The 25,745-nt window shown below is 44.6% G+C and overlaps 1 protein-coding gene across 4 annotated transcripts; it reads left to right on the top strand.

The window, feature by feature from the left end:
• LOC147625969 (ribose-phosphate pyrophosphokinase 4-like) lies at positions 1-25,701 on the top strand. 4 transcript variants are annotated; one of them, XM_086817519.1, is made up of 7 exons: positions 1-540; positions 938-1,253; positions 1,610-1,705; positions 23,829-23,897; positions 24,298-24,426; positions 24,886-24,979; positions 25,073-25,701. In XM_086817519.1, the coding sequence occupies exons 1-7, from the start codon at positions 35-37 to the stop codon at positions 25,201-25,203; spliced, it is 1,341 nt and encodes a 446-aa protein (XP_086673645.1). In that variant the 5' UTR covers positions 1-34; the 3' UTR covers positions 25,204-25,701. The 4 variants fall into 4 exon arrangements, with proteins under 4 accessions (XP_086673645.1, XP_086673644.1, XP_086673647.1 ...); XM_086817518.1 differs by having other exon boundaries at positions 4-540; positions 25,070-25,701; XM_086817521.1 differs by having other exon boundaries at positions 5-483.
• Positions 25,702-25,745: the final 44 nt, after the last annotated feature.

Below are 25,745 nucleotides of genomic sequence, written 5' to 3'. Positions count from 1 at the left end.
AGTGAACCTTACTAATTTAATAGAGTGATGCTGTATGGTCAAGCTACCTCTAATGGCAAGCACCGCTTTCTGTCCCTCTTCACCTTCTTCCTTTTCTTCTTCGTCCCCCTCTTCGTCGTCGTCTCCGTCTCCGTCTCACCTCTCATCCTCCAGGTTCAGGCTGCTTCACAGATCGAACAACTTTCCCATCTCCCCTCCCTCTGTTTTCGTAAAACTCCACAAAAAAGTGGCTATGGTGGAGTCGAAGCTGACGCAGGCAGAAAGCAGAGAGGCGTATGCAGAGATTTCAACTTTGCCGATCGCTGCCGCCATGGCTGCCTCTGTACAGAACGATCAAGCAGAAATGGCCTCCATCTCCTGCAGACTCCTCGATAAATCCAACAAGAAAAGCGTCTGCCTCTTCTACTGCAGCGAAACAGAAGATCTGGCCCGTCGCATCGCCGCTGAATCGGACACCATCGAGCTTAAGTCCATAAACTGGGGGTTCTCTCCACAGCCATCCCCGATTTTGATTTTTTGCCTGCAACCCGCTAGGGTCAGGTGTAGCGTCAGGGTTAAGATATAGGGTTTCCTCTTTAGTATTGTCTCTGCATTATTTCTGTTTGTTGGGCTTTAGAAAAAGGTAGCTCATCATTTTTATCTGTGCGGTTTCTCCTGTTGCCTTTTCAGTCTTGTTAGGGTCAGGGTTACCTTTTTTAACAGCAGTTTTTCTTTTTCCTTCTGTGCATTTTATTGCTACTATCTAAGATTGCTGGCTTTTTACCATTTTGATGTATTTTGGTCTGGAATTCCTCTTTTAAAGTTGTGTATATGTGCATTTTTCTGTTACAACTTCAAGCTAGGGCTAGTGTTTTTTCTGTTCGCAGTTTTTCTTGCATTATTTTAAGCTTTTGAGTTTTAGGGTTTCCTCTCACTGCTATTTGTGTGTTATGTGCAGAACTTTTGCTGATGGTTTTCCCAATCTGTTCATCCACAATGCACATGGCATCAGGAGCCAGCATGTTGCCTTCTTAGCATCTTTCAGCTCTCCGGCGGTGATTTTTGAGCAGCTTTCCATAATCTATGCATTGCCTAGAATGTTTGTTTCATCTTTTACCCTGGTTCTGCCATTCTTCCCAACTGGGACCTTTGAGCGCATGGAAGACGAAGGGGACATTGCTACAGCTTTCACTTTGGCCAGGATACTTTCCAACATTCCAATTTCAAGAGGTGGCCCGACGAGCCTGGTCATTTTTGACATCCATGCTTTGCAAGTAGGGTCCTTTATCTGCCTTGCTGTCATTCAATTTCTCAAGCTGGAATTGGAGATGCATGTACTAGTAGCCTTAGATACCTTAGCGAGCAGTTCATTATGGGTTACAAATTCCTTTTTAGATAGTATGATTGGGAGCCTTGCTGTCACACACATACCATGGTCTGTGACACTAGCACGAACCTCAGCCCGAGCATGACATTTTTTATAATATGAAAATTACATGGAATTTTTATTTGTGTATCAAAGACAATTTCTTTTATGACTTTTAGCTTTTTATCATGCATTTATTATTTTGAATGTTGTCACATGCTTGCATGCACATTAGAGGAAGTGTGATTTGGGTTTGTTGGACAGGAAAGGTTCTATTTCGGTGACAATGTTTTGCCATGTTTTGAGAGTGGCATCCCGCTGCTTAAGCATCGGCTGCATCAGCTTGCGGACTCAACAAATGTAAGTTTACTATTCATCGCGTAAATCGTGATCTAGTGTTATTATCTGTCCCTTATAGCTGGTTTTAGTCAAATTACAATTCTTGGGTAAATAGAGTTATTGTTGTTTAGGTTTCACTTGTGGCATTTTTTCTTGTTAGTGAGGTCATTGCAAGGCTCTTAACATTAAGCTTTTTCCATCTTAATCAATTGAAGAGCATCATTGTAGTGGAAGTTGTTCCATGGGTTGATGATATGTAAGCTCGTGAACATTGAATTGGGAGAGGCAAGATCATAGGTAAGATGAGGGGAGCACCAAGAAAACATTACCAAAGAAGGGGGGATGTATCATTTCAAAGCACCAACACATGGACATGGGAGTCAATAAAACTTGGAAGGGATCGAGGAGAAATGCCAATGGAGACAAGATAAAGAAAGAAATTGAGCACATTATGCTAGCAGAATTTTTGTGGGTGGTGTCGGGAGGATTGTTGTACATATGAGTGTGGGTTCCAAGACCGGCATTGCTACAAGGGCGAACAGACTGTATTTAAAATTGTGAGACCATTCTTCTTGATATTTATGAAATTTTGGAAATTAAGGACTTTGTGAGGATCTTTAAGGTCTTGTGGCTGAGTTTTGTTACACCCCATTAGTTGACTCCAACCTAGGAATTAAGTAGACTTTAGATAGAGAGGGATTCAGTTGTGCATGAAGTAAGTTTATATTGGAACTAATGTTTCTTGTTATGTAAAATAGCAAGCAAAAGCTGCCTTATGAGCAAGAGCACTATAGTCTACTAATGAGTTTTGTTACACCCCATTAGTTGACTCCAACTTAGGAATTAAGTAGACTTTAGAGCGGGGGCATTAGTTGTGCATGAAGTAAGTTTATACTTGAACTAATGTTTCCTATTATGTAAAATAGTAAGCAAAAGCTGCCTTATTAGCAACAACCCTATAGCCAAAGTAGCATAAAATACTAAAGAATACCAAGGGATGTAGAGTTACAAATAAAATTGGTTTATATCGTGAGGATAACCCAAGAGGGTTCAATAAAGGTCTAGAGTTTATATTTATGACACCACATTTGACGGTCTTCATGGGAATGAAGAGAGGCAAACACTCCTTTTACTGGGGTTTGTGGACTTCATGGGGCTGATAGAGCAATTGTCCATGACTTGTGAAAGTCAAGTATTAATTCCATAAAATGCTTTTATGCTGTGTTCTACTTCTATTGTTTTGATCGGTCAGCCCATGACTCGCCCACAGCCCGTGTGGGGCACCCTTCATGTTCACATCGGCCATGCGTCCATACTGTCCATAGTTTGCCTGCCCTTGCTCGATGCTCCAAAACGCTCATGCGTGGAATTTATATATTCAGCTCGGTAACTTCCTATTGACCCTGGATGTTAACTCGTTTGTGTTGGGTGCTTGGCTCTTGGCCTAATTAGTTGTAAATTCTAAAGAATTGTATGTGAAAAAACACATGACTTGACACCTACGATCTAGACTTGATGGAGACTTGTTGTTCAAGGGCTTACAACATACTTAGTGCTCATCCAACAGGTAACTTAGTTGTGTACTCTTGTACAATTATGTATATGTGCCATGATCCATCCTAATACAAGTAGTGCATGTAACTTTTCCTCTTGCGTTGTTTGTTGGTGGGGGTTACATTGCTTGCAATAGCTCACCAACAATGCTAGATACTCGTGGAAGAACTTCTCATCTAGCCAAACCCATTCATGTGTGTTGTGGTTCTAAAACTTTGTCATGGAGCGCCGCTTTCTATGACATTGCTTTCTGTGATTGGTGGCATGTCTGAAACGATAAATGACTACGCTTTGGTATGTTCAGTTGGGTGGAGGCCTTATATAATGTGTTAACCACTTCACAATTTAATGTGGGTTCACTTGCCCGTCCGTAAGGCGCTTCGGTGTTTTATCCGCATGTAACGGAAGTCCATCTTTTATAAGATGACATTGGACTTTGCGAAGCGGCCTTTACCATGAGCTTAATGTCAAATGGGAAAGTGAAAAACCTCGTGCATGTATTGTGTGAAAATATACCTAAAACAGGCAACCCAAAAAGGGCCGACTTCTTTGATTGGCCGACTTCTATTGTCATGTGCACAGTGCGTATCTACCGTGTGCTATACGCATGCAAGACTAGTTTCGAGGCTTGGGGAAGCTTGGAACTAGGCAGGCTGATTGACGAGCTGAGTTAGGGATATACTAACGGGCGGGCACCCAAGTATGGACGGGCGGGCACCCAAGTGCGGACGCCCGATGACCGGCCAAGAACCTATAAAAGGGTGGCCAAGGTTAGTTATTGTATTATAGAGAGTCTCGCGAGTTTGTGAGAGCTCTATGGTCTTGGAGCCTGGATCTAGTGCAGACGTGCACCTGCTTTACGCAGCCGAGGCCGGCAGCAATCTCGAGGCCTGCGAGGGCAGCTTCGTGGCGGTATGGGATGTCGCGAGGAGGAGATTGGTCGGTACGTCATCCTAGTTAGCTCAGCTCGTGGCTCGGTGGGGACAGCCAAGACCGTGGGCTTGCCCACGGCTGTCATGGTTGGGAGGTGAGTCAGGCCTGCACCCCCTTTGTTGTTTGTTGTTCGTTTGTTTGCAGGATTCGAGTTTCGAACCAAGATCGATCACGAGGGGATCCGTGGGGATTTGATAGTGGTATCAGAGCATACCTCGTGAACGAGCAAGTCGGTAGGTAGAGAAGAAGAGGTCGAAGAACGGTATGTGTTAAAAAGCTTGCTGTTTTTTCTGTGCATACTGTAGTTTTCAGAAATAGTATGTGTTTTCCTTCATCAAAGAAACCCATGTTGATGGGGAGATGGTAGTTTAGTAAGGTCGTTGCTTTGCTTTTTGGCGCACTTAAGCGAAGGAGAGCAAGCGTGTGAGAGGTAGCGTTGGCGGGTGTAGCGTTGGTGCATGGGCTTGCGTAGCAAGACAGGCCAGGCCCACGTTGGTGCCTAGGCCAGGCGGGCTGGTGCCTAGGCCAGGCGGGCTGGTGCCTAGGCCAGGCGAGCAGGCGCCCAGGCCAGCCCAGGCCTACGCAGGCGCTCCAGCCAAGCAGGCGGCCGGCTCTATGTTGGTAGGCGGCCCAGTGCAGGTAGCGGTTGGCGCAGGCGCATCCTGCCGTAAAGGCGCCGGCAGTCCATTAGCTGGACGACAGCATCCGCCGGGAGACAAGCATGTGCCGGCAGCTTCAATCGACGGCAACTAGCACGCCGGCAGCGCTATTCCCTAGGAGGAGAAAAAAAAAACGAAGGAAAGCTTACGTTTTTTTTAAGCTTTCGTTTTTTTTGGAGTTTAAATTTTTTAATAGAAAAAAGCACGTTTGCTTTTTCGTTGAACAAGAGAGAGAGCGTTTGTGTGAACGATGCACTGGCGGGACTGTGTGTTGATGGGTGTTGCTGGCGTTGGGTTATAGTCGGCTGCAGGCACCTTAGGCCTGCCAAGCTAGGCGGCTAGGCAGCCAAGCCACGTAGGCGCCTAGGCTAGGCCAGGCGGGCTGGTGCCCAGGCCCGTGCTGCCAGCGGCCATGATGCCCAGGCCCATGCCGTTTAGGCAGGCGGTGTTACGACCCTGTGTTTTCCTCTGGACAGTATGCAGGTGTGCACGGGAACATGGTGGACAGTGTGAATGGCATCAGGTTGGAGTCAAAAAGGGAGCCCATGTGTGGACAACCCCAAGTGTGAAGGGGGGCAAAGAGATTTTAACTTAAAAGGTTTTAAAAACCTTTAAAATCATTTTTTAATGCCTTTTATGAAAGAAAACATGGCCCATATGCTATTTTGGGGCCACGTGTGTGCTTTTTGGAGAAAAGAGGAGATGCTGGCGGGCTGCGCTGGATTATACACTGCCTGAATATCACACACACGCATGCTTTTTGGGGAGAGAAGACTGGCTGGCTGCTGCGCTACAGAAAGCACAGGCGCAGACTGAACCTCTCTCTCTCGTGGCTTTTGGAAGGAGGTTGTCTGGCTGCTGCGCAACAGTACACACAGGCGCCTATTGAATCTCTCTTTCCCCTTTGCTTTTAGCAAGAAGCTGGTTGGCTGCGCTGCTGTCCATACAGGCAGAGCTGGACACAAAGGCGTGGACTGTAGGAGGGAGCGCAGGGCTAGACAGCAAGTTTACCCACAAGTTCTCTCTCTCTCTCTCTCACGTTGAATCAGGTGCTGGACTGCAGGCATATGCGTACGGACAGGTACAGCTGGTACAGGCGGCTGCTGTACGACAGCTGATACAGGAGACAGCTACACACTATTTGGTACGGGGGGTTGCTGGTGTCGACCTGTTCGGATAGGTGGTTGCAGGCGTGTGCTTTTAGAAGATGCCGTGTTTTTGCAGAAAGGAGGGGCTGGTTTTTCATGAACATAGACATCATGTCGATGGCGTTCAACTGATGGAACTTTCAGCTTCTCTTTGCTTTGGGTTCGGGACTGTTTTGGGACAGTTTATGGGCTGTTTTTTGTTTGGCTGCAAATTTAGCTATGTACTTGGGTTTCCGGCTGCAAGTACAGGTCATTTGGTTATGTTTCTTGGCATGGGAGTGATGCAAGCTCGCATGGCTGCGTGCTCATGGAGCAGATTGTTTTCTTCCTGCTAGAAAGGAACAGAGGGACCTACAGATATGGGCATCTCTATGTTGCCAGATGTTTTCATGAGGGAACAGGTAACTAGATGTATGCCGTTGTTGGCACTGTTGTTGAATGGTGCCATGAATGGTTCTATATGGAAACAGGACAGAAGTTTCAAAGGGAAACAGGCCTAAGGGTTTCATGTGGAAACAGGTCGTAGGTTTCTCGACGAGGAAACATGTTTTTGGGTTTCTCCAGGAGATAGGTCACATGCAGGTAGAATGTACAGGAATGGACACATGTTTGGTACAGCCTTGCTACTGATTGGGCAGGGGACAGGGAATCCATGACAGAGATGGATAGTACCCTTGGAAGGTAGAGAGGGTTGATACAGGTGTGTCGACTGTATGGTATGCAGTGCTATGATACGAGTTCTCTTTTGAGAGACAGTTTGGGAGTCTGTGTCGTGATGCAGAAGCACTGGATGTGTCAGGGTGTGATGCTGTTCATAGTGTGAGAGGCTATGGATGGTTGTGGCAGCCTTGATCATGGGAGAAAGCTTCTGGATGCAGACTCAATGTGAGAGAGTCTTTCGATGCGAACAATGGCTGGACTTGTTTGTGGATGCCGAGTGGACAAGAAGCCATGATGCAGGTTCTTTGCAGGCCTCAGGGGTTCTACTATGACGGCTGAGTTCCCAGCCTTATTGTAATCAAAGCTCTTATAATCAATTAAAGAAATACCGCAAGGGGCGCCACTGCGTTTTGGGGCCAATCGGTGTCCGTGTACTGATTGCAGGAGCACTCTAGCTCCCCCTGTTTGTTTTCCTTTTCTAGGTCTTCAATGGCGTTGAAGTGTTTTATGTGCAAATGTTTGTTTCACCGCCTGTCAGGTCGGTTTCAAGGTTCCGTTTGCCGGGACACATCGTCGACTTTCTCAAGGAGGCGAGTCTGTGGTTGCTTTGGTCGGGACATCGTCGACTTTCTCAAGGAGGCAAGTCCGTGGTTGCTTTGGTCGGGACAATCGCCAACTTTCCTAAGGGGGCGAGCTCATGGTTGTCTCATGAGAGTCACATCAAAAGCTTCAACATGAGGAAAGTGAAAAGGAAGTGCAGGACACAGTACAGGATTTTGTGTCTTTGCCTATATGAGGTGAAGAGCAAACGCTGAAGATGAAGCTCAGGAGAAAAGACACCAAGGACAAGAAGTAGTCAGCCAGGAACAAGAAGCAGTTGAAGTGTTATGGTGCAGGAGATGCGTTGAAGGCTATGGCTTTCGACAGTTTGTCACCGGTGGTATCTTCATAGAGGCTTCATGGGTTCGGAAGACAGTTTCTTTCTATGTTTAGCAGTGGTGATCTACTATGCTTCATCGAGGACTTGTGCTTATCACTTGGGTGGAGTGCAAGCAGGTTTTGGGTGCCTGAGGATGTATCAGATGAGGCTCAGATGGAAGTGGAGGAACTTGACGAGGTTCTTATTCCTGAGCATATACTGGCACATAAGGAAAGAAAGGTACAGGGTAAGGTTTCCCGTTGCTATCATGTGAAGTTCAAGAGCTGTTCACTGATGGATGCGAAGTGGATGGAGGAGGGTGACTTAGTAGATTCACCTCAGGATTTGCAGCTTTATCTTGATGCCTTTGAGTTGGAGTCGACTCTTGTTACGGCTCGTTCAGGTTCAGCAGAGCATAGGTCTGGAGCATTGCCTGATGCTCAAGAGGGGGGTAGCACCTCCGCTCCCTTGTTGTTACAGACAGGCTCAGTTGTCATCTAGGAGTCGCTTGGTGACATCTTTGTATTCACCCGAAGGTACTGAGGCTGATAGTACATCTACTTATGGGACTTCTATGATATTGTGTACTAGTCACAGGAGATGGTGGTTGAGTATGGTTCACAGTCGCGCGCACCTTGAACTCTAACTGCAACTATGGATAACTCTATGGAGGGCATAAGTCTTGCGAGCAGTCCTAGAGTTGGTTTGGTTCATGGAAATATGGATCGAATTCTATTTGTGCATGTATGCATACACTTTTTGAGGTAGAGGTATTTTTGTCTTCTGGTGCCATTGGATCCTGGTACCATTGAGAATACATTGGGAAATACTCTGCATTGTGTCATGTGCTGCATGTATGTTGGTATGATACATCAAGTGCTTTATTATGTTCATGGATGCACCATTGGGTGTGACTCCTGCGGGATGGCCATGAGACATATGTGGGAAAGTACTTAGTGGATGTAGTGTTTGGATGCATTGAGTGCTTTCATATGCTCATGTTGTACCGTCAGTCGTGGGTCCTGCGGGATGCCCATGGGCGTAAGGCTTGCGAGTAGCCCTTAGACTGTTACTTTGGAGTAGGTAGAGCATTTTGAGGAGCATATTGTTTGTGAATGCATGTGTGTGTCATGCATATGTGTGCCATATGTAGAATGATGCATGGTTTTGTTTTTGGCTAACACAGTTAACGTGTTTCCATTTGGTTTTAGACTTTTGCTGTAGGTTCTGAAGGAACAAGCAAGAGGTGTTTGTCACTTTGGCGTGGCAATATGGCCTATTGTGCAGGATGATTGTATTATCACCCAGATGCATTGGAGGGCCATTATTTTTGTCATATGGGGATTCTTTACTCATAAGATGTTTTACTGTGCCATTGAGTGCAATCGAGGACGCTTGCCATTTTTCAAGAGGGGGGTATGTTACGACCCTGTGTTTTCCTCTGGACAATATGCAGGTGTGCACGGGAACATGGTGGACAGTGTGAATGGCATCAGGTTGGAGTCAAAAAGGGAGCCCATGTGTGGACACCCCCAAGTGTGAAGGGGGGCAAAGAGATTTTAACTTAAAAGGTTTTAAAAACCTTTAAAATCATTTTTTAATGCCTTTTATGAAAGAAAACGTGGCCCATATGCTATTTTGGGGCCACGTGTGTGCTTTTTGGAGAAAAGAGGAGATGCTGGCGGGCTGCGCTGGATTATACACTGCCTGAATATCACACACACGCATGCTTTTTGGGGAGAGAAGACTGGCTGGCTGCTGCGCTATAGAAAGCACAGGCGCAGACTGAACCTCTCTCTCTCGTGGCTTTTGGAAGGAGGTTGTCTGGCTGCTGCGCAACAGTACACACAGGCGCCTATTGAATCTCTCTTTCCCCTTTGCTTTTAGCAAGAAGCTGGTTGGCTGCGCTGCTGTCCATACAGGCAGAGCTGGACACAAAGGCGTGGACTGTAGGAGGGAGCGCAGGGCTAGACAGCAAGTTTACCCACAAGTTCTCTCTCTCTCTCTCTCACGTTGAATTAGGTGCTGGACTGCAGGCATATGCGTACGGACAGGTACAGCTGGTACAGGCGGTTGCTGTACGACAGTTGATACAGGAGACAGCTACACACTATTTGGTACGGGGGGTTGCTGGTGTCGACCTGTTCGGATAGGTGGTTGCAGGCGTGTGCTTTTAGAAGATGCCGTGTTTTTGCAGAAAGGAGGGGCTGGTTTTTCATGAACATAGACATCATGTCGATGGCGTTCAACTGATGGAACTTTCAGCTTCTCTTTGCTTTGGGTTCGGGACTGTTTTGGGACAGTTTATGGGCTGTTTTTTGTTTGGCTGCAAATTCAGCTATGTACTTGGGTTTCCGGCTGCAAGTACAGGTCATTTGGTTATGTTTCTTGGCATGGGAGTGATGCAAGCTCGCATGGCTGCGTGCTCATGGAGCAGATTGTTTTCTTCCTGCTAGAAAGGAACAAAGGGACCTACAGATATGGGCATCTCTATGTTGCCAGATGTTTTCATGAGGGAACAGGTAACTAGATGTATGCCGTTGTTGGCACTGTTGTTGAATGGTGCCATGAATGGTTCTGTATGGAAACAGGACAGAAGTTTCAAAGGGAAACAGGCCTAAGGGTTTCATGTGGAAACAGGTCGTAGGTTTCTCGACGAGGAAACATGTTTTTGGGTTTCACCAGGAGATAGGTCACATGCAGGCAGAATGTACAGGAATGGACACATGTTTGGTATAGCCTTGCTACTGATTGGGCAGGGGACAGGGAATCCATGACAGAGATGGATAGTACCCTTGGAAGGTAGAGAGGGTTGATACAGGTGTGTCGACTGTATGGTATGTAGTGCTATGATACGAGTTCTCTTTTGAGAGACAGTTTGGGAGTCTGTGTCGTGATGCAGAAGCACTGGATGTGTCAGGGTGTGATGCTGTTCATAGTGTGAGAGGCTATGGATGGTTGTGGCAGCCTTGATCATGGGAGAAAGCTTCTGTATGCAGACTCAATGTGAGAGAGTCTTTCGATGCGAACAATGGCTGGACTTGTTTGTGGATGCCGAGTGGACAAGAAGCCATGATGCAGGTTCTTTGCAGGCTTCAGGGGTTCTACTATGACGGCTGAGTTCCCAGCCTTATTGTAATCAAAGCTCTTATAATCAATTAAAGAAATACCGCAAGGGACGCCACTGCGTTTTGGGGCCAATCGGTGTCCGTGTACTGTTTGCAGGAGCACTCTAGCTCCCCCTGTTTGTTTTCCTTTTCTAGGTCTTCAATGGCGTTGAAGTGTTTTATGTGTAAATGTTTATTTCACCGCCCGTTAGGCCGGTTTCAGGCGGACAGACGTCCAGGCCTACGCCACCATGTGGCCAAGCTGGCGCAGGCGCAGCCTGCCGCCGTGAAGGCACCCGAAGCTCGCGGCGTTTTTCTGACGGGACAGAGAAAAACAAAAAAAAGGCAAAACAGCAAACGCTCGATTCGGCGCTTTGTTTTTTTTTTTTATTAAACTTTTTTTTTTCAAAGGTTTACGGGTTCCTACAGTTCAACGTGTGTTTTTTTTTCTTTTTCTTTTTTTTAAAGAAAAGAGAATTTATATATATATAAATATATATATATATATATATATATATATATATATATATATATATATATATATATATATATATATATATATATATATATATATATAGCCAAAAAAAAGAGAGAAAAAAAAGAAAAGCAAAAGCCAAAGATAGCTTTTGGGAGCTTTTAGTTTTTTTTGGAAACCTTTATAAACCCCCTTAAGTAGGCTTCTTGCCACACATCTCTCAAGTTCTCAAGTTTTCAGGCTCTCAAGTTCGCTTGCACTTTTATTGTGCAAAGATTGAATTTTCTCTCCACGTACCCTCTTCACGATGTCGACCCAAGAACAGAGTTGGAGCCCCTCGTGGAACGCGAAGGCTTGTCGGCTACGGAAGGTACCGATGCCGATCTTTTTGACGATTTTGTGTCAAAATCAGATTTCCAAGAGTTTAAAGTAGCTCTCGAAGCTTCTTCATCGGAACGTCAGGCACAAATCGTAGCCTAGATGCAAGCTTTGCAGAACTCCATCGCTCTATTGATCACTACCCTCTCTACTTTCTCGGGTATGGATACCTTGGCTTCAGCTTTAGGCCCCAACATTACTCCGGAATCGTTCGGGGGCGAGCAAAAGCAGCGCACCAAGGAGATCGTGAACACGTGGCTACACAAGTGGCAAGTTCACTTTCAGTTTCATCCATATGATGATGGAAAGAAGATCCAGTTAGCAGCAGGTTTCCTGTCCGGCAAAGCTTTGCTTTGGTGGAAGGAACTCAACCCTAAGCCCATAGTTGTTTCTCGTACGCGTACGAACCTGTTCGTACGTACGAGTCGTACGGTACGATACCGTACGAATTCGTACGATATCGTACGGTACGAGTTAGTTTTTTTTTTCCCCCCCCCCCCCCCCTAAAATTTTTTTTTTCCTTGAAAAAAAATTTCCAAATGCTAAAAAAAAATAGAAACCCTGCTTTACGAAGATCCCAAATGCTCACAATACTTCGCAACTTTCGTGTCCACTCAGTATTCCATATGGGGTTGTGGAGAGACCTAAAAAATCTGGCGAGGTAGACTGGTAGTGTACACTTGATTGGTAGGATGAGAGAATCTTGCTACATCACTTGGGGATCCCTGGTATAGGTAGGCTAGACAATTAGATTCTCAAGTTATGCACAAGGGAGAACATTTGGACATGGCCATTTTAATCTAGAGAGGAGTCCCTAAACTTATCACCCTAGATGCACTCCTCGTATTTGTGCAAGGACGGTCCCTTAGTCATAAACGCTACACTGGGAGACCTTTGGTATTGCATTACCCATCTAGGTTCTTTTTTGGAGACAATCGGGAGATCCAACCGGGAGACACATATCCATGTACTGGTTTCTTATCCATGTACTCGTTTCTCAAGCACTGTAGACCCCTCCCCTCCCAACCTTCCCTCACATTCAAGCTTGAAGCTCCATAGCTTGTAAGTGTAAAAAATAAAAACCGTATTTTATCGTACCGTATCCCAAAATTTCATATCGTACCGAATATTCCCGTACGGTATCGTACCGTACGGTATCGTATTTTCGTACCGTGACAACTATGCCTAAGCCAACGACTTGGGCACAATTTGAAGACGTTTTCAAGAAAGAATTCCTCAAGAAAGAGGATGATTACGATGTTGTTGCCCGATTTTCAGCTTTGACCATGACCTCGCAGCACCTCACTTACGAGGTCTACCTCTAGAAGTTTCGTGACTTGCAGATGAAAGCTACAAAGATGGATCCCACTACTCTTTTGGGGTTTTTTGTAGCTGGTTTACTCGACTCGTACCGATTACAGGTTAAAAATAACAAATGTAAAACATTGGACGAGGCCATCCATTCAGCTCGTATCTATGATGATACGATGGTCTCTTCCAAGTCGAAACCAGTTACCGAGCAGGGGAACAAGTATAAAAGAAAGTTCTCCGCACCTATGGCTAACACGACAAAGAGAAAGTCTTCGGACCAACCTTCGAAGAGTTCCAGTTCGACACCAGCGAAGAAGAAACGACTCCTTAGGGCTTTAAAGCTCAAGAAGGAAGGACGTTGTTTTATCTGCGAAGAAAAAGGACACATGCGTAACGAGTGCCCGAAGCAAAAGGGTACCAAGATAAACGCTGGACCCAAGCCAAAGGCAGCTAACCAGTTGTCTTTGACAGGTACGTCAATTACTGTACTTTCTCGTCCTAGTACTTGTTCTGATTGTCTGTTCAATTCTAAGGTATTTGGCTTGCATGATCTTCTCCGAGTTTATGGAGAAGTGAATGGCCATAAGATTCACATTCTTTTAGACCCTGGCAGTTCGCATAACTTTCTTAACTACAAACTTGTGCAGAAATTGAGTCTTGATACGACACTCAGCGACCATACCTATGAGGTACGTCTACCTACGGGAAGACAAGTTTGGGATCGCAAGGTGGAGATGCTTTCAATCCAAATTCAGGACTACAAAGACACTTAGGAATGCTATGTTATGCATCCGGAAAATATAGACTTGTTATTAGGGATTGAGTGGTTTAAGACTCTTGACGTCCAGATAGATTGGTCTAGTCATATTTTTTCTTTTCAGCATAGGGACACCAAGTATAGTATTTTAGGTGATTGTATCCATCTCTCTCAGGGACCTCTTGTAAATACAATTGATTTTGAAAATATAACGAATTCTTCTTTGTATACTGCTTTCCATTGTGTATTGATTCCACTTTCTTCTTTTCTCATCCCATCTATGGATGTAAATGAATTAAGTGTGTTTGAAAGCAAAGAATTACAGAAGATACTTGATTCATTTCAAGATGTATTTCCTAAGGAACTGTCATCGGGTTTACCACCTGAACGGGCAGTAGATCATCGTATTGACTTGATCCCTGGTGCTCATCCTGTAGGTATTCCACCTTACAGGATGAGCCAAGCTGAGGACGATGAGTTGGCTAAACAACTCGAAGATTATTTGAGGATGGCCAGATCCGTCCAAGTAAATCACCTTGGGGTGCACCTGTGTTGCTTACGAGAAAGAAGGACAATACTTGGAGAATGTGTATAGATTACAAGAGATTGAACAAGCTGACCATTAAGAACCGTTATCCTCTCCCTAGATCAGATGACCTGATTGATCGGTTAGCAGGAGCGAAATAGTTCACGAAGATAGATTTACGTACTGGCTATCACCAGATATGTATTCGTGAAAGGCATGTCGAAAGAACCGCCTTTCGGACTAGGTATGGCCATTACGAGTTTCTCGTATTACCTTTTGGGTTAACCAATGCTCCAGCCACTTTTCAGCAAATAATGAAAGATCTTTTTCGTAAATATTTGGGAAAATTTGTGGTGGTGTTTCTAGATGATATTTTGATTTATAGTCGTACTCTTGAGGATCATGTCAGACACCTCACGATTGTCTTATCTATTATGAGACAGAATCGACTATATGCTAAGTTAAGTAAATGTGAGTTCTTTATGACCGACATCATTTACTTGGGACACAAGATCACTAGAGATGGATTGAGCATTGACTATGACCGAGTTCAGAAGGTTTTGGACTGGCCTATACCACGAACAGTAAAACAATTTCGTTCTTTTCTCGGTTTTGTTGTTTATCTTCGAAAATCTTTACGGGAGTACTCTCAGCTCACACTACCGATGACCGACTTATTGAAAGGTCGTGGACGTAAGTCAAATCAGCCTATCACTTGGAATAACGATTTGGATATGGCCTTCAGACTTTTGAAAGATAAAGTCAAGGAAGCATCTATCTTAGCATTGCTTGATCCTAGTCGGCATTATGTTCTTGAAACTGATGCCAGTGACTATGCTATCGGGGCCGCTTTATTTCAAGATGGTAGACCAGTTGCTTTTGAAAGTAAAAAGCTAGACAATACTGAATCTTGTTGGCCAACCCTTGTGAAGGAGCTTTATGCTGTGATTCATGCTCTCAAGGTTTGGAGACATTATTTATATGGCTCCAAGTTTGTGGTATTGACTGATCATCAGTCAATCAAGTATGTGTGTGATGCGGATGATTTGAGAGGCAGGAAAGCTCGTTGGGCAGAGTTAATGCAAGATTTTGATTTTGAGATCCGTTATCGGAAAGGGTCCATGAATAGTATTGCAGATGTGCTTAGTCGGATTAGAGAGGTGAATACTTTGTCGTTCACTGAGATTTCTACTGACTTATTTCAGTCATTGAGAGGGCCTTGCAGGACTGATAGTTATTTTGGTCCATTTTGGCAGAAGATCCTGGACGGGAGCTCATTGATTGACCAAGACTCGGTGTGACTGAGCAGTCTACTATTCAGGCTACAGGAGGCCAGTGGATGATTCAGAATGGTTTGCTATTTCGTAATGACAAAATTTGTGTACCACAGATCTCGGACATTAGGTCCAAGATTCTTAAGGAGTGTCACGACGCCCCTTTTGGTGGACACCCTCGGGTACAGAGGACACTATCAATAGTGAAACACACTTTTTATTGGTCGAAGATAAAAGGCTATGTAGAAGATTATGTTCTGAAGTGTCAGATTTGTCAGGCAAATAAAGCTGAACGCTTTAGACAGGCTGGGTTGTTGCATCCTTTGCAAATCCCAGGTAATAAATGGGAAAGCATTTCCATGGATTTTATTACCGGATTGCCAAGAACACATCAAGGCCACGATTCTATTTGGGTTGTGGTAGATCGCTTGACAAAAATGGCTAGATTTTTACCAACCTGGAAGACTATTAGAGCTACGCAATTAGCTCGGCAGTTTATCGAGCAATTGTTTAGACTGTACGGGCTACCGCAGGACATAGTCAGTGATAAGGACCCTAAGTTTACGAGTGATTTTTGGAAACTTGTTTTTGAGAAGTTGGAAACAACTATGAATTTGAGTTCCTCTGATCATCCTCAATCTGATGCCCAGACTGAAAGAGTGAATCAGATTTTGGAGGATATGCTTCGAGCATATGTATCCAAAAGACAGAGTTCATTGGAGGATTATCTTCCTATGTTAGAATTTGCATATAACAGTACGAAGCATACGACTACAGGGTTTAGTCCTTTCATGTTTATGTATGGTTTTCAACCAAGATCACCTGTTACAGTAGGATTCTTAGGACTTCAGCATGATGCAGCACGTAATTTTTTGCAAGATATGCAGGAAATGTTACAAGTTGCGAAGGAATCTATTAGAAGTGTTCAAGACCTAGACAGGTTTTATTCTAATAGACATCGTTCACCGAGAGAGTCTTTGAAGGAACGACGGTGTATTTGCGAGTTCCGAAAGATCCCGAGACTTTACGGACAGGTAGATCTCCGAAATTATCCCCTAGATATTGTGGACCATTTCGTGTTACACGACGGATTGGTTCAGTTGCATATGAATTGGATTTGCCTTCTCATGTGAAAGTTCATCTTGTATTTCATGTCAGTAGACTTAAGGAAGTACTGGGTGGAGCAGAACAGTTAGTTACTCCTCAAGAAATTATAGATGTCCAGAACATGACGTTTATTTCGCACGAACCTGAAAAGATTCTTGGATTTCGTGAACGCAGATTGTGTAATACACTTATCACGGAATACAAGATCAAGTGGAAGGATCGTGTTGAGGAGGACGTTACATGGGAGACATTGACTACTCTTCAGAGAGATTACCCTGGCTTTTTAGTGAGCTCAGGAGTGAGCTCTTAGAGAAAGGGGAGTATGTCATGTGCACAGTGCGTATCTACCGTGTGCTATACGCATGCAAGACTAGTTTCGAGGCATGGGGAAGCTTGGAACTAGGCAGGCTGATTGACGAGCTGAGTTAGGGATATACTAACGGGCGGGCACCCAAGTATGGACGGGCGGGGGGCCAAGTGTGGACGCCCGATGACCGGCCAAGAGCCTATAAAAGGGTGGCCAAGGTTAGTTATTGCATTATAGAGAGTCTCGCGAGTTTGTGAGAGCTCTATGGTCTTGGAGCCTGGATCTAGTGTAGACGTGCACCTGCTTTACGCAGCCGAGACCGACAGCAGTCTCGAGGCCCGCGAGGGCAGCTTCGTGGCGGTATGGGACCTCGCGAGGAGGAGATTGTTCGGTACGTCAACCTAGTTAGCTTAGCTCGTGGCTCGGTGGGGACAGCCAAGACTGTGGCCTTGCCCACGGCTGTCATGGTTGGGAGGTGAGTCAGGCTTGCACTCCCTTGCTAATTTGTTTGTTCGTTTGTTTGCAGGATTCGAGTTTCGAACCAAGATCGATCACGAGGGCATCCATGGGTTCGAGTTTCGAACCAAGATCGATCACGAGGGGATCCGTGGGTTCGAGTTTCGAACCAAGAAGAAGAAACGACTCCTTAGGGCTGTAAAGCTCAAGAAGGAAGGACGTTGTTTTATCTGCGAAGAAAAAGGACACAGGAGTAATGAGTGCCCGAAGCAAAAGGTACCAAGACAAACGCTGGACCCAAGCCAAAGGCAGCTAACCAGTTGTCTTTGACAGGTACGTCAATTACTGTACTTTCTCGCCCTAGTACTTGTTCTGATTGTCTGTTCAATTCTAAGGTATTTGGCTTGCATGATCTTCTCCAAGTTTATGGAGAAGTGAATGGCCATAAGATTCACATTCTTTTAGACCCTGGCAGTTCGCATAACTTTGTTAACTACAAACTTGTGCAGAAATTGAGTCTTGATACGACACTCAGTGACCATACTTATGAGGTACGTCTACCTGCGGGAAGACAAGTTTGGAATCGCAAGGTGGAGATGCTTCCAATCCAGATTCAGGACTACAGAGACACTCAGGAATGCTATGTTATGCATCTGGAAAATGTAGACTTGTTATTAGGGATTGAGTGGTTTAAGACTCTTGACGTCCAGATAGATTGGTCTAGTCATATTTTTTCTTTTCAGCATAGGGACACCAGGTATAGTATTTTAGGTGATTGTATCCATCCCTCTCAGGGACCTCTTGTAAATACAATTGATTTTGGAAATATAATGAATTCTTCTTTGTATACTGCTTTCCATTGTGTATTGATTCCACTTTCTTCTTTTCTCATTCCATCTATGGATGTAAATGAATTAAGTGTGTTTGAAAGCAAAGAATTACAGAAGATACTTGATTCATTTCAAGATGTATTTCCTAAGGAACTGCCATCGGGTTTACCACCCGAACGGACAGTAGATCATCGTATTGACTTGATCCCTGGTGCTCATCCTGTCAGTATTCCACCTTACAGGATGAGCCAAGCTGAGGACGATGAGTTGGCTAAACAACTCGAAGATTATTTTAGGATGGCCAGATCCGTCCAAGTAAATCATCTTGGGGTGCACTTGTGTTGCTTACGAGAAAGAAGGACAATACTTGGAGAATGTGTATAGATTACAAGAGATTGAACAAGCTGACCATTAAGAACCGTTATCCTCTCCCTAGATCAGATGACCTGATTGATCGGTTAGCAGGAGCGAAATAGTTCACGAAGATAGATTTACGTACTGGCTATCACCAGATACGTATTCATGAAAGGCATGTCGAAAGAACCGCCTTTCGGACTAGGTATGGTTTCTCGTATTACCTTTTGGGTTAACCAATGCTCCAGCCACTTTCCAGCAAATGATTAACGATCTTTTTCGTGAACATTTGGGAAAATTTGTGGTGGTGTTCCTGGATGATATTTTGATATATAGTCGTACTCTTGAGGATCATGTGAGACACCTCACGATTGTCTTATCTATTTTAAGACAGAATTGACTATATGCTAAGTTGAGTAAATGTGAGTTCTTTATGACCGACATCATTTACTTGGGACACAAGATCACTAGAGATGGATTGAGCATTGACTATGACCGAGTTCAGAAGGTTTTGGACTGGCCTATACTACGAACAGTGAAACAACTTCGTTCTTTTCTCGGTTTTGTTGTTTTTCTTCGGAAATCTGTACGGGGGCACTCTCAGCTCACACTACCGATGACCGACTTATTGAAAGGTCGTGGACGTAAGTCAAATCAGTCTATCACTTGGAATAACGATTTGGATATGGCCTTCAGACTTTTGAAAGATAAAGTCAAGGAAGCACCTATCTTAGCATTGCCTGATCCTAGTCGGCCTTATGTTCTTGAAACTGATGCCAGTGACTATGCTATCGGGGTTGCTCTATTTCAAGATGGTAGCTCGGTTGCTTTTGAAAGTAAAAAGCTAGACGACACTCAATCTCGTTGGCCATCCCTTGAGAAGGAGCTTTATGCTGTGATTCATGCTCTCAAGGTTTGGAGACATTATTTATGTGGCTCCAAGTTTGTGGTATTGACTGATCATCAGTCAATCAAGTATGTGTGTGATGCAGATGATTTGAGAGGAAGGAAAGCTCGTTGGGCAGAGTTAATGCAAGATTTTGATTTTGAGATCCGTTATCGGAAAGGGTCCATGAAGAAGATGCGCTTAGTCGGATTAAAGAGGTGAATACTTTGTCGTTCACCGAGATTTCTACTGACTTATTTCAGTCATTGAGAGGGCTTTGCAGGACTGATAGTTATTTTGGTCCATTTTGGCAAAAGATCCTGGACGGGAGCTCATTGATTGACCAAGACTCGGTGCTGAGCAGTCTACTATTCAGGCTGCAGGAGGCCAGCGGATGATTCGGAATGGTTTGCTATTCCGTAATGACAAAATTTGTGTACCACAGATCTCGGACATTAGGTCCAAGATTCTTAAGGAGTGTCACGACGCCCCTTTTGCTGGACACCCTGGGGTACACAGGACACTATCATTAGTGAAACACACTTTTTATTGGCCGAAGATGAAAGGCTATGTAGAAGATTTTGTTCTCAAGTGTCAGATTTGTCAGGCAAATAAAGCTGAACGCTTTAGACAGGCTGGGTTGTTGCATCCTTTGCAAATCCCAGGTAATAAATGGGAAAGCATTTCCATGGATTTTATTACCGGATTGCCAAGAACACATCAAGGCCACGATTCTATTTGGGTTGTGGTAGATCGCTTGACAAAAATGGCTAGATTTTTATCAACCTGGAAGACTATTATAGCTACGCAATTAGCTCGGCAGTTTATCGAGCAATTGTTTAGACTGTACGGGTTACCGCAGGACATAGTCAGTGATAGGGACTCTAAGTTTACGAGTGATTTTTGGAAACTTGTTTTTGAGAAGTTGGAAACAACTTTGAATTTGAGTTCCTCTGATCATCCTCAATCTGATGGCTAGACTGAAAGAGTGAATCAGATTTTGGAGGATATGCTTCGAGCATATGTATCCAAAAGACAGAGTTTATGGGAGGATTATCTTCCTATTTTAGAATTTGCATATAACAGTACTAAGCATACAGGTACAGGGTTTAGTCCTTTCATGTTTATGTATGGTTTTCAACCAAGATCACCTGTTACAGTAGGATTCTCAGGACTTCAGCATGATGCAGCACGTAATTTTTTGCAAGATATGCAGGAAATGTTACAAGTTGCGAAGGAATCTATTAGAAGTGTTCAAGACCGAGACAGGTTTTATTCTAATAGACATCGTTCACCGAGAGAGTTCTCTGAAGGAACGATGGTGTATTTGCGAGTTCCGAAAGATTCCGAGACTTTACGGACAGGTAGATCTTCGAAATTATCCCCTAGATATTGTGGACCATTTCGTGTTACACGACGGATTGGTTCAGTTGTATATGAATTGGATTTGCCTGCTCATGTGAAAGTTCATCCTGTATTTCATGTCAATAGACTTAAGGAAGTACTGGGTGGAGCAGATCAGTTAGTTACTCCTCAAGAAATTATAGATGTCGAGGACATGACATTTATTCCGCACGAACCTGAAAAGATTCTTGGATTTCGTGAACGCAGATTGCGTAATACGCTTATCACGGAATACAAGATCAAGTGGAAGGATCGTGTTGAGGAGGACGCTACATGGGAGACATTGACTACTCTTCAGAGAGATTACCCTGGCTTTTTAGTGAGCTCAAGAGTGAGCTCTTAGAGGAAGGGGAGTATGTCATGTGCACAGTGCGTATCTACCGTGTGCTATACGCATGCAAGACTAGTTTCGAGGCTTGGGGAAGTTTGGAACTAGGCAGGCTGATTGACGAGCTGAGTTAGGGATATACTAACGGGCGGGTGGCCAAGTGTGGACGCTCGATGACCAGCCAAGAGCCTATAAAAGGGTGGCCAAGGTTAGTTATTGTATTATAGAGAGTCTCGCGAGTTTGTGAGAGCCCTATGGTCTTGGAGCCTAGATCTAGTGCAGACGTGCACCTGCTTTACGCAGCCGAGGCCGGCAGCAATCTCGAGGCCCGCGAGGGCAGCTTCGTGGCGGTATGGGACGTCGCGAGGAGGAGATTGGTCGGTACGTCATCCTAGTTAGCTCAGCTCGTGGCTTGGTGGGGACAGCCAAGACTGTGGCCTTGCCCACGGCTGTCATGGTTGGGAGGTGAGTCAGGCCTGCACCCCCTTTGTTGTTTGTTGTTCGTTTTTTTGCAGGATTCGAGTGTTGAACCAAGATCGATCACGAGGGGATCCGTGGGGATTTGACGTCTATGCTGGCCACTAAAATTCTCATATAAATATGAGACCCTTCTCTTGTTCTCGAGCACCAACCTACGTGAACCAGGCACATCTACATTTCGCCTCACATCAGTGCTCCAACGCTTGTGCACTGGTCGCCTCACAACTGCATCACGTTGCGTTAACTGTAGCTTGTCGCCGCCTGCAACCAGTTCATACGTTGCGTCGCCTGCAACCCGTTCATACGTTGCGTTAATTGCAGCTTGTCGCCGCCTACAGCCAGTTTATGAGCAGCGTTAACTAGTTTATGAGCAGCGTTAACTGCTATTGGTCTGGGCGCCTACATCAGTGTCATGTGCACAGTGGGTATCTACCGTGTGCTATACGCATGCAAAACTAGTTTCGAGGCTTGGGGAAGCTTGGAACTAGGCAGGCTGATTGACGAGCTGAGTTAGGGATATACTAACGGGCGGGCACCCAAGTATGGACGGGCGGGCGGCCAAGTGTGGACGCCCGATGACCGGCCAAGAGCCTATAAAAGGGTGGCCAAGGTTAGTTATTGATATAGAGAGTCTCGCGAGTTTGTGAAAGCTCTATGGTCTTGGAGCTTGGATCTAGTGCAGACGTGCACCTGCTTTGTGCAGCCGAGGCTGGCAGCAATCTCGAGGCGTGCGAGGGCAGCTTCGTGGCGGTATGGGACGTCGCGAGGAGGATATTGGTCGGTACGTCAACCTAGTTAGCTCAGCTCGTGGCTCGGTGGGGACAGCCAAGACTGTGGGCTTGCCCACGGCTGTCATGGTTGTTGGGAGGTGAGTCAGGCCTGCACCCCCTTGCTTGTTTGTTTGTTCGTTTGTTTGCAGGATTCGAGTTCGAACCAAGATCGATCACGAGGGGATCCGTGGGGATTTGACAATCAGCCTCTCCGCAGCACCTTTGCCGCTTACATCAGGTTCTCTTGCATCACCAGGCTGACTTCGTCACCTTCATCAGGCCAACTGCATCGTTAACATCATCTGCTCCAACGCTTGTGCACTGGTCGCCTCACAACTGCATCACCTACAACCAGTTCATACGCTGCGTTAACTGCAGCTTGTCGCCGCCTTCAACCAGTTCATACGCTGCGTTGACTGCAGCTTGTCGCCGGCTGCAACCAGTTCATACGCTGCGTCGCCTGCAACCAGTTCATACGTTGCGTTAACTGCAGCTTGTCGCCGCCTACAGCCAGTTTATGAGCAGCGTCAACTGCTATTGGTCTGGGCGCCTACATCAGCCTCTCCGCAGCACCTTTGCCGCTTACATCAGGTTCTCTTGTATCATCAAGCTGACTTCGTCACCTTCATCAGGCCGACTGCAGCGTTAACATCATCTACTGTTGCTGGACTACATCGCCTACATCAGACTCACTTCATCGTCTACATCAAGTGGTCTTCAGCGTTTGCTTCAGGCTTATATCGGCGCTTCCATCAGGGTCACTCCAGCTTTGTTAATCGCGTTTTATGGGACAACAGTTCTTTCTGCTTATCCGGAGTCTCACATAGAGCTCCTGTATTGGACTTCATCTTTTATATTCACTCTTTGAATTCATTGTTTTTGAACTTTTATGGTGTTTTTACTTGGAATTCAATGTTTTTGCAGCTTTTTAAAGCCTATATACATGTTCGTATGCACAAAAATTGCATTTTTTTTGTATCTACCAAGCTAAACCAGGCATTTTTTGATCCCTTTTTTGTATGAAACGTTTTTGAAAGATAAAAAAACGTATGAAATGTTTCTGATACATGTTCCATACGGGGTGTTTCTGAAATGCATGGCAACATTGATGTGCTTGGATATCCTTGATTCGAGGCTGAAACATGAAGTATGGGCATTGGGATAGACAAGTGGCTGCTGACACCGACTGGCAGGATAATCTTTTGAAGAAAGAATTGAAAGAGAGTGGGGTCAAGATTTTTTTTGAAAAGGGAAGGGGTGGGGAGTGGTGTGTACAGTTTTCCAACATCAATTGGTTAGTCTGTGAAAGATCCTGACCATGAAATGGTGTAACAAAAACAGTATGAACTAGTCTGATGAATATAAAGATGTGCATGGAAAGGAATGACGTACTGTTTTTGAGCAGTAAATGCTGAACAGTTAAGATTTTATCACTTTGTTTAGAAGAGCCACATCATGTTCGAAGTTTTTTTGCGGGTTTTGTTTGCGACATTGACTTGTTGCTTTGCCAGATGTGCGCAGATTAGCATTGCATTTCCAGATGAAGGGGCTTGGAAACGGTTTCATAATCACTTACAACATTTTCCCACGGTAAAGATTGGTTGACATTGGTAATGTTCTTACTTGTTTTAGTTTGTTAAATAAATTTGGTCCTTGATTGAAGCAGGGCAAAAATGTTTCTTTTGTTGCCAGGCATCTAGCTGATGCTATCTTGTAAAACATCTGCTATGTGGTTTTTTATTTTGAACTTTGGCTCTTTTCCCTTTTCTTGACCCCCCTCTACTGAAAGTAATAATGTTGAGATTAGCTTGTTTGTGTGAGTGCATGAAAAATCCTTTCCTTGGTATACCCTACCTGATAGATGGGTGTTACTGGTCTTTTTGAGTGTGGTTTCTAGGCTTCCAACCATTCATTTGTGTGGTTTATACAGTTCACTTTGCAGTCTGAAGTCTGCTCTGTTACATATGGCAGCTGAGTCTTCTTTTTTCAGATAATCTGTACCAAAGTGCGCGAAGGTGACAAACGTATTGTGCGTCTCAAAGAAGGAGAGGCTGCTGGGCAGCATGTAGTCATTGTGGATGATCTAGTTCAGTCAGGGGGAACTCTTATTGAGTGTCAGGTATGAACTTCAATGCTTGCACTCTTTACTCTTTCTCTATACATACACAATAGGAGGCAAGACAAGCCACACAAAGTTTCAGGCTTTGATCCTTGAAATGAGATAGAATAGTAAAAGCCCAGTATGTTATATCATGGTTTTCAATCACTGAGGTGGCTTTTGAGCATCTCTGACATGAGTGAGGAGTCACATGTATGTGGTTTCATTCATGGGGAAAAGCTATGGTTCGTTGCTTGGCATCATGGTCAAATGACCAATTGTTGATACACGTGTGAAGGTCACAATGCTTGGCTACAGTCTATGTGACCTTGAGCTTTGTGCTCGTTTTTTGAAACCTTGAGCTTTGTGCTCGTTTTTTGAAATATCCACTCTTGGGTGGTGTGTACTTACCACTCAGGGTATCTCAAATCCCAAACTTCCTGATCAGGCTTGACCATTTGTGTGCTGTAAATTGTGCAGAAAGTCCTATTAGCCCATGGAGCTGCAAAAGTGAGTGCATATGCCACCCATGGTGTCTTCCCGAACAGGTCTTGGGAGAAATTCCTGTACAAAGGTGGGGATGAATAGCTAGACATTTTGATGTGTCTTTTCATACTTCTGTGAGCTTTTGTTGAGATTAGTTTTGTTTTTCTGTTTTGCCCAGAAGATGGAGAGAAGGGCTTTGACTATTTTTGGATCACCGATTCTTGTCCACTAACTGTGAAAGAGGTCATGGGAAAGGCTCCTTTTGAAGTTCTTAGCCTAGCTGGCTCCATTGCAGCTTCCCTCCACATATAAGGGATTAACGTAGTACCTCAGTTGATTATAAATGTGTAGGTGTGACCACTGAGATACAGGCAAAACATGTAGGAAGTTTTTTTTTTGAGTCATAAGACAGACAAGCTAGGTGAGAAGTGCTTTTGATAGCAGGGAGATGTTTTTTAGTGGTTACCACACTCCAGAAAAAAGGGTATTGCCTTTGTCAAATTTTGGATACACGTTCACCCTAGCCATCTCTCAATTTTGAAATTTTAAATAAGGACGATTAGAAAACCATTCTCATTTCAGGTTGAAGCCAGACATGCATCTGGCTGTATTTGCATCACGGGCTGAGGAGAAGGCTTTACACATTCAGAAGAGGTTCTATGACAGGTTCAGCTTAGTATCTTTGTGAATGTCCTACCCTTCAATGCAATCTTTAGTCAATAGGTAAGTTAAGATGCATTGTTCAGGCATTCTTCTTACAAGGACTTGATGTAAACTGTTTTGTTTGTATCCAGAAGCACAGGTTCTAAATATGCACTTGATCAAATGAAGGAGAGAGACATTATGACGTGTGT

This window comes from Cibotium barometz, chromosome 23 (assembly GCF_041138505.1).
Source record: "Cibotium barometz isolate CiBa-2024 chromosome 23, ASM4113850v1, whole genome shotgun sequence".
In the NCBI taxonomy this organism is placed as follows: domain Eukaryota; kingdom Viridiplantae; phylum Streptophyta; class Polypodiopsida; order Cyatheales; family Cibotiaceae; genus Cibotium; species Cibotium barometz.
The sequence above is the reverse complement of the archived record's forward strand: the minus strand, read 5'-3'. Positions and strand labels throughout refer to the sequence as shown.

What these genes read in the sequence shown, in the direction of transcription:
- LOC147625969 (XM_086817518.1), top strand. Translation starts at nt 35, where the DNA reads ATGGTCAAGCTACCTCTAATGGCAAGCACCGCTTTCTGTCCCTCTTCA. An exon ending in AGCTTGCGGACTCAACAAAT is followed by an intron (nt 1,706 to 23,828) that starts GTAAGTTTACTA and finishes AGATGTGCGCAG; the next exon opens with ATTAGCATTGCATTTCCAGA. An exon ending in GGAGAAATTCCTGTACAAAG is followed by an intron (nt 24,980 to 25,069) that starts GTGGGGATGAAT and finishes TGTTTTGCCCAG; the next exon opens with AAGATGGAGAGAAGGGCTTT.